Genomic DNA, 16218 nt, shown 5'->3' on the forward strand with positions numbered 1-16218 from the left:
AATTTAAATGCCAGTTAATTGTAGCCATTTTGAAATCATAGCCTTAAACAAAATCGTTTTTGGGATATCCATAAGTCTGAGTCCTGTGTATGCCACGCAACCCAAATGTCTCAAACTCAGCAGAAATGAACTATTGCATTCATGGCTGCATCTGTTTCCTAATTTTGCAAGAAGGCCAAAACTTGAGAGTATAAGGAAAGTTTAGAGTGTGGTAGGGAATTCTAATTTCAGGTAAACCAGAAAGAGAACCATTTAATTTTGTAATTCAAATATGTCTCCTCAAAGCCTACATGTCTGCTATTAATGCTAGTCTTCCTGTAATTATACTTTTTTTAGCCACAACTCTACTTAAAAATACCCCTTTTCCCCAATTCTAAAACTATTAGCATGTGAGATGCTCTCTTCTGTTACGTTCCAGAAGCAAAAAGTTACGTAAACCCTTTAAAATTACTTTTTTGTGCAGAGATTTCCTACATAAAACTGGCAAAAAATATAACTTTCTATTTCTTGAACCCAGTTGAAAAGAAAAAAAAAAAAAGAGAGAGTAAGAAGAGGTATTTTGGAAGGAGGTGGAACTTTACTGATTTTTTGTGGGAATTTGTCAGAGTTGTTCTTAAAGCATGCTGACCTGTGTCTATGAGATGTCTCTAAACTCCTACAAAGTTCTGCTCAGAGCTTGGTCACAATCCCTATCTCACAATTCCCATCGTGTGCTTTCCAACCTGCTTCAAGTAGCTTTGAAAGGGTAAATGCAGGTGTAACAAGAAGAACAACTGTTGTATCTTTGCATGGAGAATGGAATGATTTCTATCATTAGAGTCAGCAATAATGACTTGCTTAGCTCAGATTTTTCTTTTCAAGATTTCGTAAGGTGTCTTATTTCATGTTGATGATACCAGGTTTGATTTAAATACAGTTAAAATTATAAAAAAATATTTACTACCATTTTATAGTGCATTCTGCATTCAAATTTAAGTTACACTTTGTATCTGTAAAAAGCGGTGCTGTTAGTGTAATAACACCAAAAAGTATTTTTGTGTAAAAATATCTAAGATTAGATCTATCTAATACTGTAATTAATGTTTATGTAATACAATAGACATTCTGCATGCTTGATAAATAACAATTTCTCTATTTCAGCATTTCTATTATGGATTCCTTGTTTTTGAATTGATTATAGAAATCTCTTAAACTGGTGAGAGTAAGAAAACTCTCCATATTTCTTACTTCAGCTATCTGGTTGTTCATACTGGAAATCTATAATTACTGATTCATCAGATTTTGGAAAGGTATACCTTATTGTGGTTATGTGTGACAGGACTCCTAGCTATATATGTACATTTGCTTTATAGATTTCAGATTAGAATCTAATCCTTGGAGAAAAAAAAAAAAAAGTATATTTTCAACACTTCAATAGCAATGTAGAAGTTGGTTAAAAAAAAGAGGGGGGAACAAGTTGGCACATGCAGTTAGTGTTACCTTAATGAGCTCCCATTAAGGTGATTGGTGCCTAGCAGTTGCTTTTGTCCCTGCACACACTACTAATTAAAAACATCTCTTTCTCCCTTGAACTTCCAGATTGCTGATTTGACCAAAGTGGGTGTATGGTCTCTGCAAAGCTGTAGGTAGTTTCTCTAACCATTTTGCTTTTCAGGTTGTCAATGAGCATCGTAGTCTATAATATCAATGCTATTATATTTGAGCCATTATTACACAAATTCTATATTATAGACTGAAAATTGCTGTAACTCCAGGAAACAAATATCTCTTTTTTTTTTTTTTTTTTTTTTTTTTTTTGGTGAGGTTAAGTGAGAACTTTAAACAGAGCCATTGCTTGTTTGTATAAGGATGCTAATGCCATTGCAACATTTTCTTAAAGGATGCCAGACAATTATATATAGAATATAAAGAAACAAAAATGAAGGCGAAAGAAGATGCCCTGGCTAAGGCTGAACTTGAAACCCTTCAGAGTGAGTTTTTACCACTGTCTTAATAAACAAAGATGTAATACAATATACCTTCTCCATTGGATGTATTTGAACATTTTTCTAGTCTTCTAAAATATGTGCTTTATATCTACTGCTGTTAAATTTAAATAAGCTTTTAATTTCGTGGCTAATTTTGCAGTAGGTTTGCTGGTTTGTTCCTATAGAAACATAACTCAAGTGGTCAGTTAGATTGTAGCAAGAGGAACATACCTTGCTAGAAATGTTGCTTTTTTTATTGGAGATCTTCCCCTTTAATGAGGGGAAGATCTCAAATGTACTATGCATTTTCAGAAGTTTTTGAGGTTTTTTGTATTCTTGTTTTCTTGTTGTTTGTAAAAAAATAATAATTATGTGGTTAATAATTCTTTTGTGCATATTGAACTTTTTTGTGATAGTGACAATAATTTGAATTTCCAAAAGCATGGATGCAGACTTCAGAGATGGATTCATGCTATTGTTGAAATAAATGCTTAAAACTTTGTATACTCTTATAAAAGACCAGAGAAGGTAATTAACGTTTCCTTTAATAAAATATTCAGAATAATTATAGGTGACTTTTTCTTTTCTTCTTTTAGTTATGTGCTTTTGAGAATGATTAAACCTACCGTCTTCTGAAGACAATTTTAACAGTTTTTTGTCCATGTTTGTATGTGCGTGCTTGCTTTATTTACTGTACTTAAGTGCATGCTTTTAAGTTCCTTTAGTCTGACAAGTGCATTGAGTGCTTTGTGATAATTTAGTAGCTTGGAGTAAGCATAATCCTTTAGGTACTTAAAATACAGCTGCATTGTTTATATTTACAAAATAGCTTAATTTTGTAAAATCAGTGAAGTGATCCAGTTCCAGCAATACTTCACAACTTATCTGTAGCTGAATCTATTTTGGGAAAATGGATAACATTCAGCATCTCAGTGAGCATCATGGACCCAGGCCAAATCTAGGAAAATAGTGCATTTAATGCTTGTTAGGAAGGCCTGCCATTATGTTTGAGATACCTACCACAAAATGGTCCCTGAAAAGGGTCTTGACTTGGGTTATTAAAAACCTGTTAAATTGTCAGATAGTAATGTATTACCATTGTTCAAAATAGCTGGCATGCATTCCTCATTGAAATCTGTGAACTGCTGTTTTAAAAGGACTAGTTTTAGAAAACAGAAGTGCAAATGAAAATATAAAGTTATTAAAATCATAGTGTGCACATTCCTGTGTCACTGAACAGCCACAGGTGAACTTTTAAGTACTTCCCCACTGCCAGGTGTCTTGCAAGAGTCACTTTTTTTGTTGTTACCCCCAGTAGCAGTGCCCAGTCCTGCACTGTTTGGCACAAGTTTGGCTAGTTTGGCCTTCCAGTACTTCCCTGACCTCTCACGATACCACCACCCTGTCCCCTGTCACACGCTGGTGCACCATAGTGTGACTCCCGTGTCTGCCTGGTGACCCAGTGTCACTCGTGTGGGCAGGGGCCAGTCCTCAGCAGTCTCACTGACTGGCATCCTGCCCTCCCCTCCTAAGCTTGCTGGCAGGGATCAAGGAGGACTGAGAATCACCCCCTGTAATTAGCAGAGTTTGAGATTTGGCATGGAACTATTTGGTCAGCCATAGCAGTGCTATAGCTGGGCAGCAGAATGAGCTGTCAGTTACCTTTTTTTCTAATAAGTAAGACTCCCGAGAGAGGAACAAGAGATGCATCCATGTTACTGTAAGCAAAAAAATTATATCATATTTCCTGAAGCTTGCATGCAAAGCATCTGCTAAATTTCCTTATTTCATTATGTTGCTCTGTATTGTCACATCACAATTAGCATAGAAAGGTTGTAAATCACCAAATGTGCATTTTGTTTGCCTCCATTCTTCTTAATTTTAGACACTATCCCTGGGATGCAAGGTCATAATAAAGGTTCCATCTATTTAATTGAGTAAACATATCTCATGCTGATTAGCCATAGCTGTTTTACAGTGCTTGTTTTTTCATGCCCTAATTGCTAGTTTGCCTTCTTGTCTGTCTGCTTTCTGCTGAAACTGTGCAGTATTCTGTAGGCATCTTGAACTAAAACCAGAGTAGGGTACTGCAGGAGGAAAATATACTTTGCTAAACAGGAAAGAGAGGACAGTATTGAGATATCATTATAGTTCTATTTCTAGGAAGGAGTGTGAAAAAATAATTTCTTGGTAAGCCAATATTATGCAGTTTTGATTTCTTTTTCTGGCACTTTTGCAGCACTTCTTAATCCATCCAAAACTGTCATTACTACCTTAATAAAATATAGCAACTTTACCTTACAAAAATAGATCAACTTACAATATAATTTTAGGTTTCTAGGAAGTATGGTTTTGTAGGAATTACAGAGAGCTGTGTATTTTAGGGACAAAAGTAGAAATGGTAGAAACGGTTACATTTTCTGATGCATTTTTCACATTTAGATGTAAGAACACAAAGTTTTACTTTTAATGGAAGTGCTTTAATTAATAAACTTTGTTCCAATTTCTCCCTGTCCTGTCGTGTCACATGTGTGATCCCTACATCAGGGAATGGTTCTTTCACAATGGATAGCCCTGTTTCTCATAGTCATGGGATATAAAGTACAGTAAGTATTAGCTGCACTGAATAGGCATTGTTAAACTAAGATTACATAAGAATACAATCAGGACAGATCACTCAGTTTTTAAAATTAAATTTCAAGGTTTGATTAGTTATCAGGACAAATTCTAGCAGCTCTCAAGCTGGTTTTGCCTGGAGTCCAGTTTGGGGGAGAAACACATCTAGTTTTCTTTCGTTATACTTAGCCTTGGCAGTTGTCTTACTTTCCATTCTTCTTAGTTTGTTTTCCCTGATATTCAGTATGGAAACTTAAATTTTTTTTTTAAATACGCCTTTTTAAAAAAATGGTGCCTGCTAAGAATGGCAGGTGAACTCTTCACTGGCATCCCAGGTACAAAATATATTTGCATTGTAAATCCAGAATTCTTGCCATGATGTACAAGGCATCTAGAACATTCTATGGCAGGAAACTGTTTTGTTTCTAGTTATAAACCATGTTAAATAGTATGTGGGTTTTTCTGCTTTTTCCTTAGCCCCATCATTCGAGCTTTAACTGAAGTATGAAATTACGAGCCCTATGGCTGCTTGATGAGCTCCCTTTCTGTGTCAGTTTTTTATGAAGTGGTAGTTATGCCTCTCCATAGGGTCTTACAGCACTCTTACCCAAGTGCCTACCACCAAACATCCAGAGCTGTTAGTGAAACCTTTAATATATTTGATCCGGTTTGGTTAGGCTTGGTTGGTTGCCCTTTCCTGACAGCTTGGAATACAGCATGCTGCTTGAGTAGCTTTTTATATTGTTTCATGAAACCTAGGGATAGGAGACATCATTAGGTCATTTAGTATAATGAGGTTTTTTTCAGACTCTTATAGGAGAAAATCAGTGAAAAATACTGTTTCTCCTGACTTGTCTTGTTTCACTTGTACCAGTGGTGCACTTCAGCTTTGTGCTTCCTTGTTACTCTAGATACAACATTGATCAGTAAACCTTGAGATGCCTTCTGTTCTTCACGCTTTATTCAGATAAATAATTTTGTTATTATATAGTTATATCCTAATTTCAGCATGAATTTCTCCAGCTTTAGCTTTAGGTTGTTCATTATTAGCATGTCTGTGCCTTAGAAGTTTTTAATTTATCTGCAGGTTTTCTTTATATAAAGCTTTTCTTGAGCCCTCAATTTCTGTGGATCTTCTGTACTCAATTTAGTTTTGCAATGTATCTAGAAGTATTGGGCCCTGGGTTGGTATATAAAGTTCTACAGTTTGTCATCTTCTGATTATAAAATCATATTTCTTCTGTGGTTATTACAGAATCACAGGTTATGTTAATTCCCATTGCTCTGATAGCTCATTTCAGATTGCTTGTCCGCCATAACTGCAAGCCCTGATATCAATGGTTCCTTGCCCAAAGTCCCTTCTGAGTGCAGATGTGGCATAAGGCCCTTAGGTAGTCTGTAACCCAGACTACCAACCAGTCCATGTTCCTACTTCTTATTTCCTCTTCACTGTAAACCATTTGGACCAAATTTATTTAATCTAGCACTATACTGAAGGTTACTTCTGTTTTACTTCCAAATATTTGATAAATATCTTGGGTAATTGTGTTTAGTATTAATCTCTGCCAAAATGCAGTGTTGACATGGCTGCTCAGTAATGATTTGCTGACAGGCAGGTTCAGAGAGAATTAATTTATGCAATGCATGCTTTTTTGGTTGGTGTGGGTGTGAATGTTCTGATCACTTAATTGTTATCTCTGAAGCCTAATTATGGCAAACTATGTATCATCCATTTCACTGATTGTTTTGGCAGGCCTGCTGAAAGAGTTTTGAACTTTCAAGCTTGTGTGTTTTTCCCAGTTGTTTCAACTAGGCTTCTATGATGACTCTCCCTGCAAAACTTGGTTTAGACTTCATGGAAAATATTCTGCAAAAATATAATGCATGAGGCTCATTTGAGAGAGTCATGCATGCTTCATTGTGTGCTTGTTGTCAAGTATTGGAGCCTTGTTTCTAATCCTTTTGTGTTTTGGGGAAATTGGAAGTTTTGGGAAGGGAAAAAAAGATTCAAAGAAAAAGTCATCAAAAGGTGTAGCTTATGAGAAGTTTTTTGTAGCTGAGGTGCATTCATCCCTGAATGTGTGTGTCTTTAGTTGGTTTGCTCAAAAGAAAATTAGCTTGTATGTCCCGGTGCAGGAGATGTATATAGCTGTCTCTAATTCTTGATATATTCATATAATCCTATTGACTTTGAGTATAGAAATGTGTACTTTTTTAAGCATATGTGCATAAGCTTTTGTTAAGCCCCATATTTGCATTGGTATTGAACATAATTTGCTCCATTTTTTCAATAGACTGTCAAAACCTTAGTACAATTTTTTTCCAGACTTCTGGGTTCTTTGTGTTCAGTCTGTGTTACTGTAACATGTAACATTTTCTCTTGTCATGTTTTCAACAAATTTTAATGCTACAAATGCTTTGGTTGTCTTTCATAGCTGCATAGGTAAGTGAACTGTGTGGAAAAAAGATCTCAGTGCACTTGTCTTACCAATATGCCAAAAATATGTTTGCTGCCTACCTTTTTGTGTGGTCGTATTTCTTGCTTACTAATGCATGAGATATCAGGCAATTTGTCCCTTTCATTTTCCAGATATCCCTGTCTTTTTTTTACTGTATTTTCTGTGAATTCTTGTTCATGCTTAAAACTTAGAAGCCTTCCAGAGAGAGGGAGCTACAACTCGATGTGTCAAAATTTGTTTACAGAATTTCAGTGCTTAGTTTTGGTTTTATTTCTTCCTGTATGAAGCAGTAGCTCTTTTTTTTGTGAAAAAATTCTCTGAGTTCTTTGCGTTTAGATCAGCTAATGTGTAAAATCAATATAAATATTTCTGAAAACTTTCAAATACAGGACCTCTGATACTTGTTATGGAAAAAGCATCACCGTTTTATTACATGGCACTTGATCCATAAAGTCTAGCTGATTCCTTATCTGACAGTTGATGTATCTTAAAGCAAATAACCATTACCTAGATACTATTAATTCTGCCAATGAAAAAATTAGTGTACTAACAAGGTGGAAGAACTAATGAGGAAGATCAAAAGTGTCTGATTATGTTCAAGTAATTCATCAGACTTCAAAACCCAGATCATGGCACCATAAACTAGTAAAATGTATTGCCAGTAAAGGAATAGTGTTGGAGGCCTTTAGAAACATAACATTTTGTACTTTAGGGGAGTTAGCTAATTGTTATCTGTAAAGTCTGTGCATCCCAGTGATAGGTGTGTTTATATGCTGTTCAAACAGAGGAGACATAGCTGTGTCTCTCTTTTTTTAATTCTTAAGTTGCTAAATACACAGTCGATTTTATTCTTTTGGTAAAGAACTTGATCATTCTAAAGGTGGAAAATACTTGTAGAAAATTAGTATTTTTGCAGTATGAATTCAGGAAATTATAAAATTCCTTCTGTTAAAAAGGACTAGAACTCTCTAAAAGTTAAGGGTCTTGTAAAACACCGATCAGTTGATATTGGACTCGTAAATACCAAACAATTTCCATTGTGCTTATGATCTTGGATTCCATATACACAAAAAAATAAATTCCATTTTTTTTTTTAATTCTATTTAATAGACTAAAAAAGTTACTACTCTATAATTTGGCAATTAAAGCACATAATCTTCCCAGAAAATAATAATGAGAGCAAGCTTTTAATTTACCCTGTTGAAGTCAGGCACTGCTTAACCAAGATAGTTTTCTCTCCTCTGTGTTTAGCTGTACAAGTGCCAGTAACTGGTTATAGTGAAGGTTTGCTGGACATTGGTGCCCAGATAGGGCACTGTAGTCTGACTTCTGTGGTCTTCAGCAGACACTATGCTCGCTGTCACAGAACTGAGAGGAATCTAGGAAATCTTTTCGGTATGTTTTTCCTACATTTTAACTAGGTTTGTGAGTAACAATATTTAAACAATATTTGAGACTGGAGGAGAGAAATGTATTTTTAAAGCTTGTTCTGTTATAGTGGATGGCCTAAAACCACCACCATTAGAAAATGACACTAAATATTAAGGGAACACTTGTGTTTCAAAACTGAATCACAGCTGCAGTTGTCACTACTGTCAGCACAATCAAACACATCCTTACTTTAGGATATGTTGGTGGGCAGCTGCACCAACTTCCTGGCTGTCTGTCAAGCCTTAGCAGATACAGGATTCAGCTGTCTAGGCATCTTCTAGTACTTGGAAAACCTGATCCATATTCTCTTCAGGGCAAAGTGCCTGGTCAGGTCGGAAGTGTCTTTTAGGCTGCCAATTGAATTGCTGCTAGTGAAAAGATAACATGAAAAGAGGGCAGTTTTCTTCTTGAGTATCTCCTGTGGCCATCTGTTGTTTTGGTGAAATAGTTCCAGTGGTCTGTTTTGCTTTCTCCATATTCACCTGAAATAGCAGCAGTGCTTGCCTGCCTTAAGTTGAGGCTTCATACTGCTAAACATAACTTGTGAACTTCCTCTGTCTAAAATCCTTTAAGATGTTACCATTAAACTGCTTTTATGTGCTTTCCTGTTCTAAAAAGTGGCTTTGAAAATTCTGAGTTGAAACTGTTCTTGATGGGTTATTGGGAGCCCTATGTCAAAGGTGCTGTGACTTCAATTCTATTTATTTTTTTTTTTTTTAATTCAATATGACAGCCATTGTGGTATCAAGAGGTATGCTGAACTCCTTCATCTTTTTGTATATGCATGGGAGACAGTAGAGATAAGGTTTTTTTAATTCTGGTTGAGTGCTTGTTTGAGGTTGTACAGCCATCTTCTCTAGGTGGGATTTCTCATTCCTTTGATAGTCAGCAAACAGCAGGGTGTCTTATCTATGTTAGGTCTTCCTCTGTCACTTAACTGCCTGAAGAAAGCCTAGATACTGTCTTTGATACCTCATTTTAAAGTGGAGCACAGTGTCCTCTGGAAATAGTTACAGAATTACTTCCAAAACTACAGCAAGAGCCTACATGACCTATTTCAGGCTATGCTCTTAATTTTTAGGTGTTGGATAGAAGCATTCAGGCTTTAACTATTTGCATATTTTGAGAGGGAAAATTAATAAGCAGTAGCTGATGGGGTGCAAGATACAGGAAAAGCCAACTGTCATGGAGTGTCTCCACACCATGTAATTCCAAGTGAACACACACTGTGTGCTCGATTGTTCTGAGGGATTGAAATAAGGTGGTGAAAATTGTCATTGAAGTTAACGTCCTAAAATATTTTTGCCAGTATCAATTTTGCAGTAAATAGTTGGTAAAGCTATTGTTACTTATGCATACAAATCTTAAGGGATTCTAGAAGCTGTTATACATGGCAGTTTTGGGATAAAATGAGGTAATAGTTAATATATGCGATTCGATTATAAAATTTTACCTTTTGAAATAGACAAAAAAAATTGTACCTGTGTTATCTTTACTGATATCTGCATAGTGAGACAAATCTGGTATTACACTTTTGGATTTTCACATAATTTTGAGGAGTATCTATAATTTCACTATATTTTCTATGCATCCCTACAGAGGGATGCTAAAAATATAAATACATATTTTAACTTAATATTTAATTTATTGAAATTTGACAAGTAAAGATTCTTTTCAGAAACAGGTCTCTAAGCAACATACAGTGAAACTCTGAACAGTGAAAAGTTTAAAAGCTCATTAGTCCTGTTAACTTTCAAGATCTGTATGACTTTTCTGTTCATTTTGGGTTCATTCTGTTAATTTTGAACTTGAAACAGTTCTCTGTCTCTATTGTTTTCTTAAATACTCAGTTCCTAAGGTTTGTCAAATCTGCAGTCTTTTCACTGTACTGTTTCTGCACATATACTTTTAGGAAAAGAAATTCTGCTCTCGGGAATAGTCCTCTGTCCTCTTTAGGAAGTTTTTTAAGGTTTCCATGAAAACCAGATTTTTCTCCTCTGAAGTATTAGGGCGTGGTTGCAAAGGCAGATAAGCTGATCAGACAAGTGTGGTTCTTCTTTTCCTTGCCCACCGCCTTTAGATGACTTGGATTCTTTTCTATTTGTTTGAGTATTAAGAGTAGTTTTCTACTTCTTAGTAAATTGAAGTAGTTTGCTGAGTGATTGGGTGAATATAGAAACACAATAGCAGAGAGGAGCACAAAGGCATGCAGTGGAAAGTGAAAAGGTGGAGTCAAGTGTAGAACTTCCCTCTTGATGGCAGTGGAATATTAGATCAGCTCTTTCAGTTCAGGAGCATTTAGTCATTGTTAATACAGCATATTTTGAAAACAAGAAGAAAAAACTGAAGAGTCCCACTGGGCACACCTGAGGTTTCTGGATGCTTTCTGAGTGTTCAGGCTTCTTTCTGCTCCTCATATTCTTGTCTTTCCTAAAGTTCTCTCAATTGTCTGTTTTAAATCTTGCTTTTGAGATCATCTTATATAGTGGATGCATTTTAAGGTGCTGGGGTTGAGGTTATTGTGGTCCTTCCTTCCTTTCCCATGAGTTTGCTGCTCCCATTTAATACCATTTCAAGGGCAGAGAGAGCAGAAAAGAGTAGTCATTGTTAGAAATTAGGTCCAACATTTAAATCTTCCTAAATGTGTAAGTGCTGGAACAGAGCTATTTGTGATTGGAGAAATCTGAGAATAGAGAAGCCATCTATTGACTCAGAAGCTTCTACTTAGCATAGCTGACCATAAAGTAGTACAGAATTGTCTAAAATTCACCTTTCTACCTTTGCCAATTTCTCTGAAGCTAGCTGGACTTCAGAATCTTTTAGCAGCTCCTGTGCTTTTGCCTGTACTAATCTTCTTTGCCAAGTGGTGTAGCAGTAACAAAAGCTCATCTGACCCTTTCAGGCATAGTTCAGATGGAAGAGGGGCTAAGTGGTTGCATTGCTATTTACTTCTAATAAAAATAAAATTATTATGCAAAGCTCTGATTCTCTTTTTAACAAAGAAATTGAAGCCACTTCCTCAGTGGAAATTTTAAGATAGGATGAAGAGTTGCGGAGCTAAACCTGCTTCTGAATTTATGCATGCATGCAGTACTAGTAGCATTACTTTTTTTTCTTTTTTACTCTTCTATAGAAGAGAAGAAGCCTAAAGTCAAGAAACCAAAATTAGAATTCCCTGTATACACAGCTCTGGAATCAAGTGCATATATACCATCTTATGATCATGGAGCTTCAATTGAAGAGATTGAGGAACAGATGGATGATTGGTTGGGAGGCAGGAACAGAACCCAGAAAAAAAAGGTAGGTTCAAAATCTTTCATGGTATGTATTTTAAATGTTGATTCATTTGCTTGCCTCTCAGGAAAAGAGAATATTGTGTGTATACCACCACAATATTCATAGTACCATGAAAGTGTAGAGAAGCATTAATTGTCTGGCAGAGATATAACAGAAAAAATTATATTAATGTTCAGTGTAATTTGTGTAATGATGCTGGAAATGTTGTTATAATAGGATGTCGTTGATTAAGCCATATGAAGGCTCTCTATGGTTTCTAATATAAATACTATCCTCGTTCACTAGAAATTAGTAGAACATAATGCTGTCAAGTTGTATGAGGCTTGGTTCTTTCTCTTAATTGCAGTTAATAACATTTTGCTTGCAAGAATAGATTCTTCTCTATTAAAAGAAAAGCAAAGGAGAAAGAAGAACCTTCTCTTTGCAATATGCAGATGTATTATCTTTTGATTATAGAACTGATTACGTACTTTGTGCATTTTATCTGATGCATGGAACAGTTCTAACAATTCAATTTAGGCCGATTGTTAAGATTCTTTCTACTCAGAGATAAGGGTTCTTAGTGGCAGTTAATATAATTGTGTTCTGGTAAATTTTATTAAATCATACAAGCTTGAAAATGTATAATTTTCCTGTCGGAACTGAGAATAAACATTGTAAATTAGTCTGCTGTCTTGAAAATCTGCCTTACTTGGAAGGGTGTGTTTGAAGTTGAGTTCGTTGCATGCTTGATCATCTGGATCCTCAAACTCATTTTCCCCTCTGGCAGAAATTGAGTCTGTCTTTGAATTTCCATGAAAATGCAGAAATTGAATAAGGCTGGGCCTGTTGCCTGTTACAATAAATGTACACCTCCTCACAAAATATATAGAAAGTGTGTCTTCAGAGACACTGCTAGGAGAACTAGTTGTAGATCCATTCTTCCAGATGTACCCAACAAAACTAACTTGATTTTCTACACTTCCTTCTGGATGTCCAGTATTGTTTCTCATTGCTTTGGTAAATTAGTATATTTTTAAAATCATATTCTGTTACAAAAGGAATTAACCTTTTAGGGGCAACCAGGCAGTTTGTGGGTATACTGTCTGGGTAAAGTGTTTGACCTGAACAAACTGTGATGAGCTGTGCTTCCTTTGCTTGACAGCTAGTAAGTTATCACACCAACATCAACATTTAGTACAGTTGTGGAGGGAAACAGATTCCTAAACTGCACAAAGAAATGGAGAATATATCACTGGCTCTAGGAGCCTATAGGAGCCATTTGTATCTAACAGGAGAAGGTCTGTGTCATATGGTTTGTAATAAGGTCACTGGGAAAATGGTTGTACCACAAATGAATTGTTCCTAACTGTCATTTGACACATTTTCCATTTTAGAAATACATATTTTTCATCACATCAGGGATGTGAACAGGGTCAGTATACCTCTTCTGCCTCTTGCATGGACATGAAGCCAAGTGGTGTGTAACGTCCACCTTTCAGTTCTGCTTGTTTTAGGAAAAAGTTGCTCTGTCATAAATAATTTTACTATCAGACTTTTTCTTGGGATTGTCATTCTTCACTCATAAAAAAGCCTTTTAGCTTCTTTTTTCCCTTGTCTTCTGTGGCAGCTCAGGGATGTGGACTGTGTACCAGCCCACATCAAAGTGGCTTGATAGAGTAGTACATGACTTTGTCATTCTTCCAGGGGTAAGAAGTGGAGTTGCTTTCCCTGCTGTTGGCATCCCGAGTGTAGACAATTACAGTAATTTAATATTGCTCATCAGCTGCTCTGCACTGTTAATATTTGTACTTTGGAGGTGCCTATAAACCATGAACTAGTGTTTTGGAAATGCTGAGCTGTGCAAAGTGCCTGATTTGGTAGAAAGATTATGTTCAGTTCTTAGGTTGATTTATTCTTTTTGAATACTTTGAGTTTGTTTTTTCCTTGTGATTTATTCTTTTTGATTACTGCTTCCATAGGATTTAAGTATTGAAGCAGATAAAGAACAGGCTGTGGAGAAAAAAAAACAACCAGCTTTCTTCTTAGGCATTGTAAAACAATCTACCAAGGGAAGGAGAAAGAGGAATGTTTTCCATAAGGTTACATAGTTGGATGAAAATATGCTTATATCATTGTGAAGTTATTCTTCTGCCCAACTTTGAGAATGCACTGAGCTTATGTCCATAAGGACCTAGTCCTGCCATGTTGTTACTTTTTAGTTAGAACTGAAAAATTAAATGAAATAATAAAAGAAAGCAAGCTATTGGGAGATAGATAATATCAGTATTGCAGAACGGAGAGGTAATTTTTTTGTATTTCTGTATAGCAGTGACCCATCCACTTTTAGTACCTTTTTAGGATAGTTTTAATTGTTGTACTTTTCAAAATAAAAAAAGAGAATACTTAACAAAAGATTAGATCAACAGTAAAAGTAAATTTAGAAAATCATATTTATGAGGGAAGGTTAAATAGTTGGAATTTTAAACCACAAAAAAGGGAAGCTGTGTGGAAATAACGGGATATAATGCTTTTCCAGCCCATTCCAGTTTTGTTTTAGGTAAAATTATAATAATTTATTATGACTTACTACTTTTCATAAATTCAGAGAGAAAGAAATACTCAATTTGCTTTTCAGCCTGGGTTATTAAATTCAGATTTAGGAACACATGTAGGTGGAGGCACATACCAAGAGCATGTTACCTGTATAATTTTTGAAACCTTTCCATCTATCCTGTTCTTGAACTTGATCTGTTTGAAATAGTGTGAGCTGACTCAGTTGTATTTCAGAGCATGGAAATGCAGTATGGGACTCTAGAGGGTTTTGTAGGATTTTTTTGCTATGTAGGAAATCATACACTTAGGACTAAATTGCATATTCATATAGTGCTGGCTGTACTATTCATGCAAACTGCATGTGAATAAGAACATGAGAGGAATTGCTAAAAGCTTCTTCTCATACTGAACAACAAAACTCTTCAAAACAAGCAAAGAAAAGGTTTATTTCAAAGATTATTTTTGTTTTATCACTGAATGTGCTCTGTTTCTGAAAAGGAGAAGATCTGCAAGATCTTACAGGTTGTTGAGATCTTAATTTACTTAGCTCAATTTCTGATTTTTCTTTTTCCCTGTATCTCACTGAAAGGTGACTGGAAAACTTATTCTAGGTATGCTTATTAGTAATTAAGGGAAATTTAGAGGGAATGAACTTCCTTTGAGATGAAGTATTTTGTAGGCTGAGTATGTTGTTAAGCCGCTATTGCATTAGTTAGTAGCCATTTAACCCTTTACTTCCCTGCTTAGCAACCTCTTATGTGGAGCTGGAAGAAAGAAAAGGAACTTATTAGAGGACATATTTTGTTACATCTGATCTTATTCAGTCATTTCTGCAAATATTCATGCAAGAATATGTGTATTCACTGTTTTTGGAATCATGCTATTGATGAATCATTTCTCTCAGTGGGATTTCCTTCATACTCTTTGTTCTGATTTGATTTTGTGTGATTTGTAACACATGTTGTTTTCATGCGAGTTCATTGCTTATGTGAAGAATATTGTTGCATGAAAATCTTGGCCCTTAAGAAATTACTGGGAGATTTATCAGCCTTCAGTGGGAGTAGGACTATAATTCCTTTTGGTTTACAGATTCCTCATTGTCTCTACTGGAATCTCCATTTCATATAATTATTTGACTCATTAATCTATGAAGATAGAGTTCCAAGTTCTGTCTCAATGACTGGTGAATATTTTTGACCTTTAGATATTTGCTTGCTCTGTAAAGAGGAGATAAAGGTGGAGAAAGACAGTGCCTGATCCCTTCCAGCTGGACCAGATGTATGGATACAAAATGATGTTTCTCATTAGTTTTTTTTTCATGTTATCCTGCGGCACTTCTTGGCATTTGGGTGTTTTTGATATTGCAGGAGCACCTGGCTTGATTTTACTAAAGCAGGACTAGTAAAACTATTTTTGTGCACAGAGCATGGGAAACTTAGCATTCATCACTTGTATTTGATACACTGTTAACCTTTAAATTAGAATTAGTAGAAATACTGTGAAATAAAAGGGTACATAAGTATAAATAAGCATTGTTTTTACACAGTTTATTGTAGATGCTGGAAACATGGTAGTTACCATTTTTTCTTAATTATTGAACTGTGGACATGATCATTCTGGTGCTGAACTCCTTTCTGGTTAAAATGCATTTTGTGCTTTTGCTTTTCTCAGCCTAGGCCATCAAAGCACTGTGTTTCAGGTATAGGATATTGATAACTGACCGAGCTTTTTAATCATGAAGATTTTATTTGAAAGCTGGCTGTGGAACAGCGATATAACTTTAAATGTACAGAAGAGAGCTCTCTGCTTTCTAACATTAAAAGGCAAGATGCTATACAAATGCTAAATTACTATTTTGTTAGCTTAAAATGTATAGATTTGACAATTAGGTCTTAGTCATTTTATAACCTTGT

The 16218-nt window shown here is 35.5% G+C and overlaps 1 protein-coding gene across 1 annotated transcript in view; it reads left to right on the forward strand.

Annotated features, from left to right (window-relative positions):
- The window catches only part of DNAJC1 (DnaJ heat shock protein family (Hsp40) member C1), a gene marked incomplete at its 5' end in the record, with an annotated part of 110343 nt that overhangs the window by 54240 nt on the left and 39885 nt on the right, over nt 1–16218 (forward strand). Inside the window, 2 exons of the mRNA XM_083884790.1 lie at nt 1880–1970; nt 11607–11773. Of these exons, the coding sequence (XP_083740916.1) occupies nt 1880–1970; nt 11607–11773 (258 nt within the window). The remainder of the gene's footprint in view (nt 1–1879; nt 1971–11606; nt 11774–16218) is intronic.

The sequence above is a fragment of the Zosterops lateralis genome (genome assembly GCF_965231275.1).
Source record: "Zosterops lateralis genome assembly, chromosome: 1".
Lineage (NCBI taxonomy): Eukaryota > Metazoa > Chordata > Aves > Passeriformes > Zosteropidae > Zosterops > Zosterops lateralis.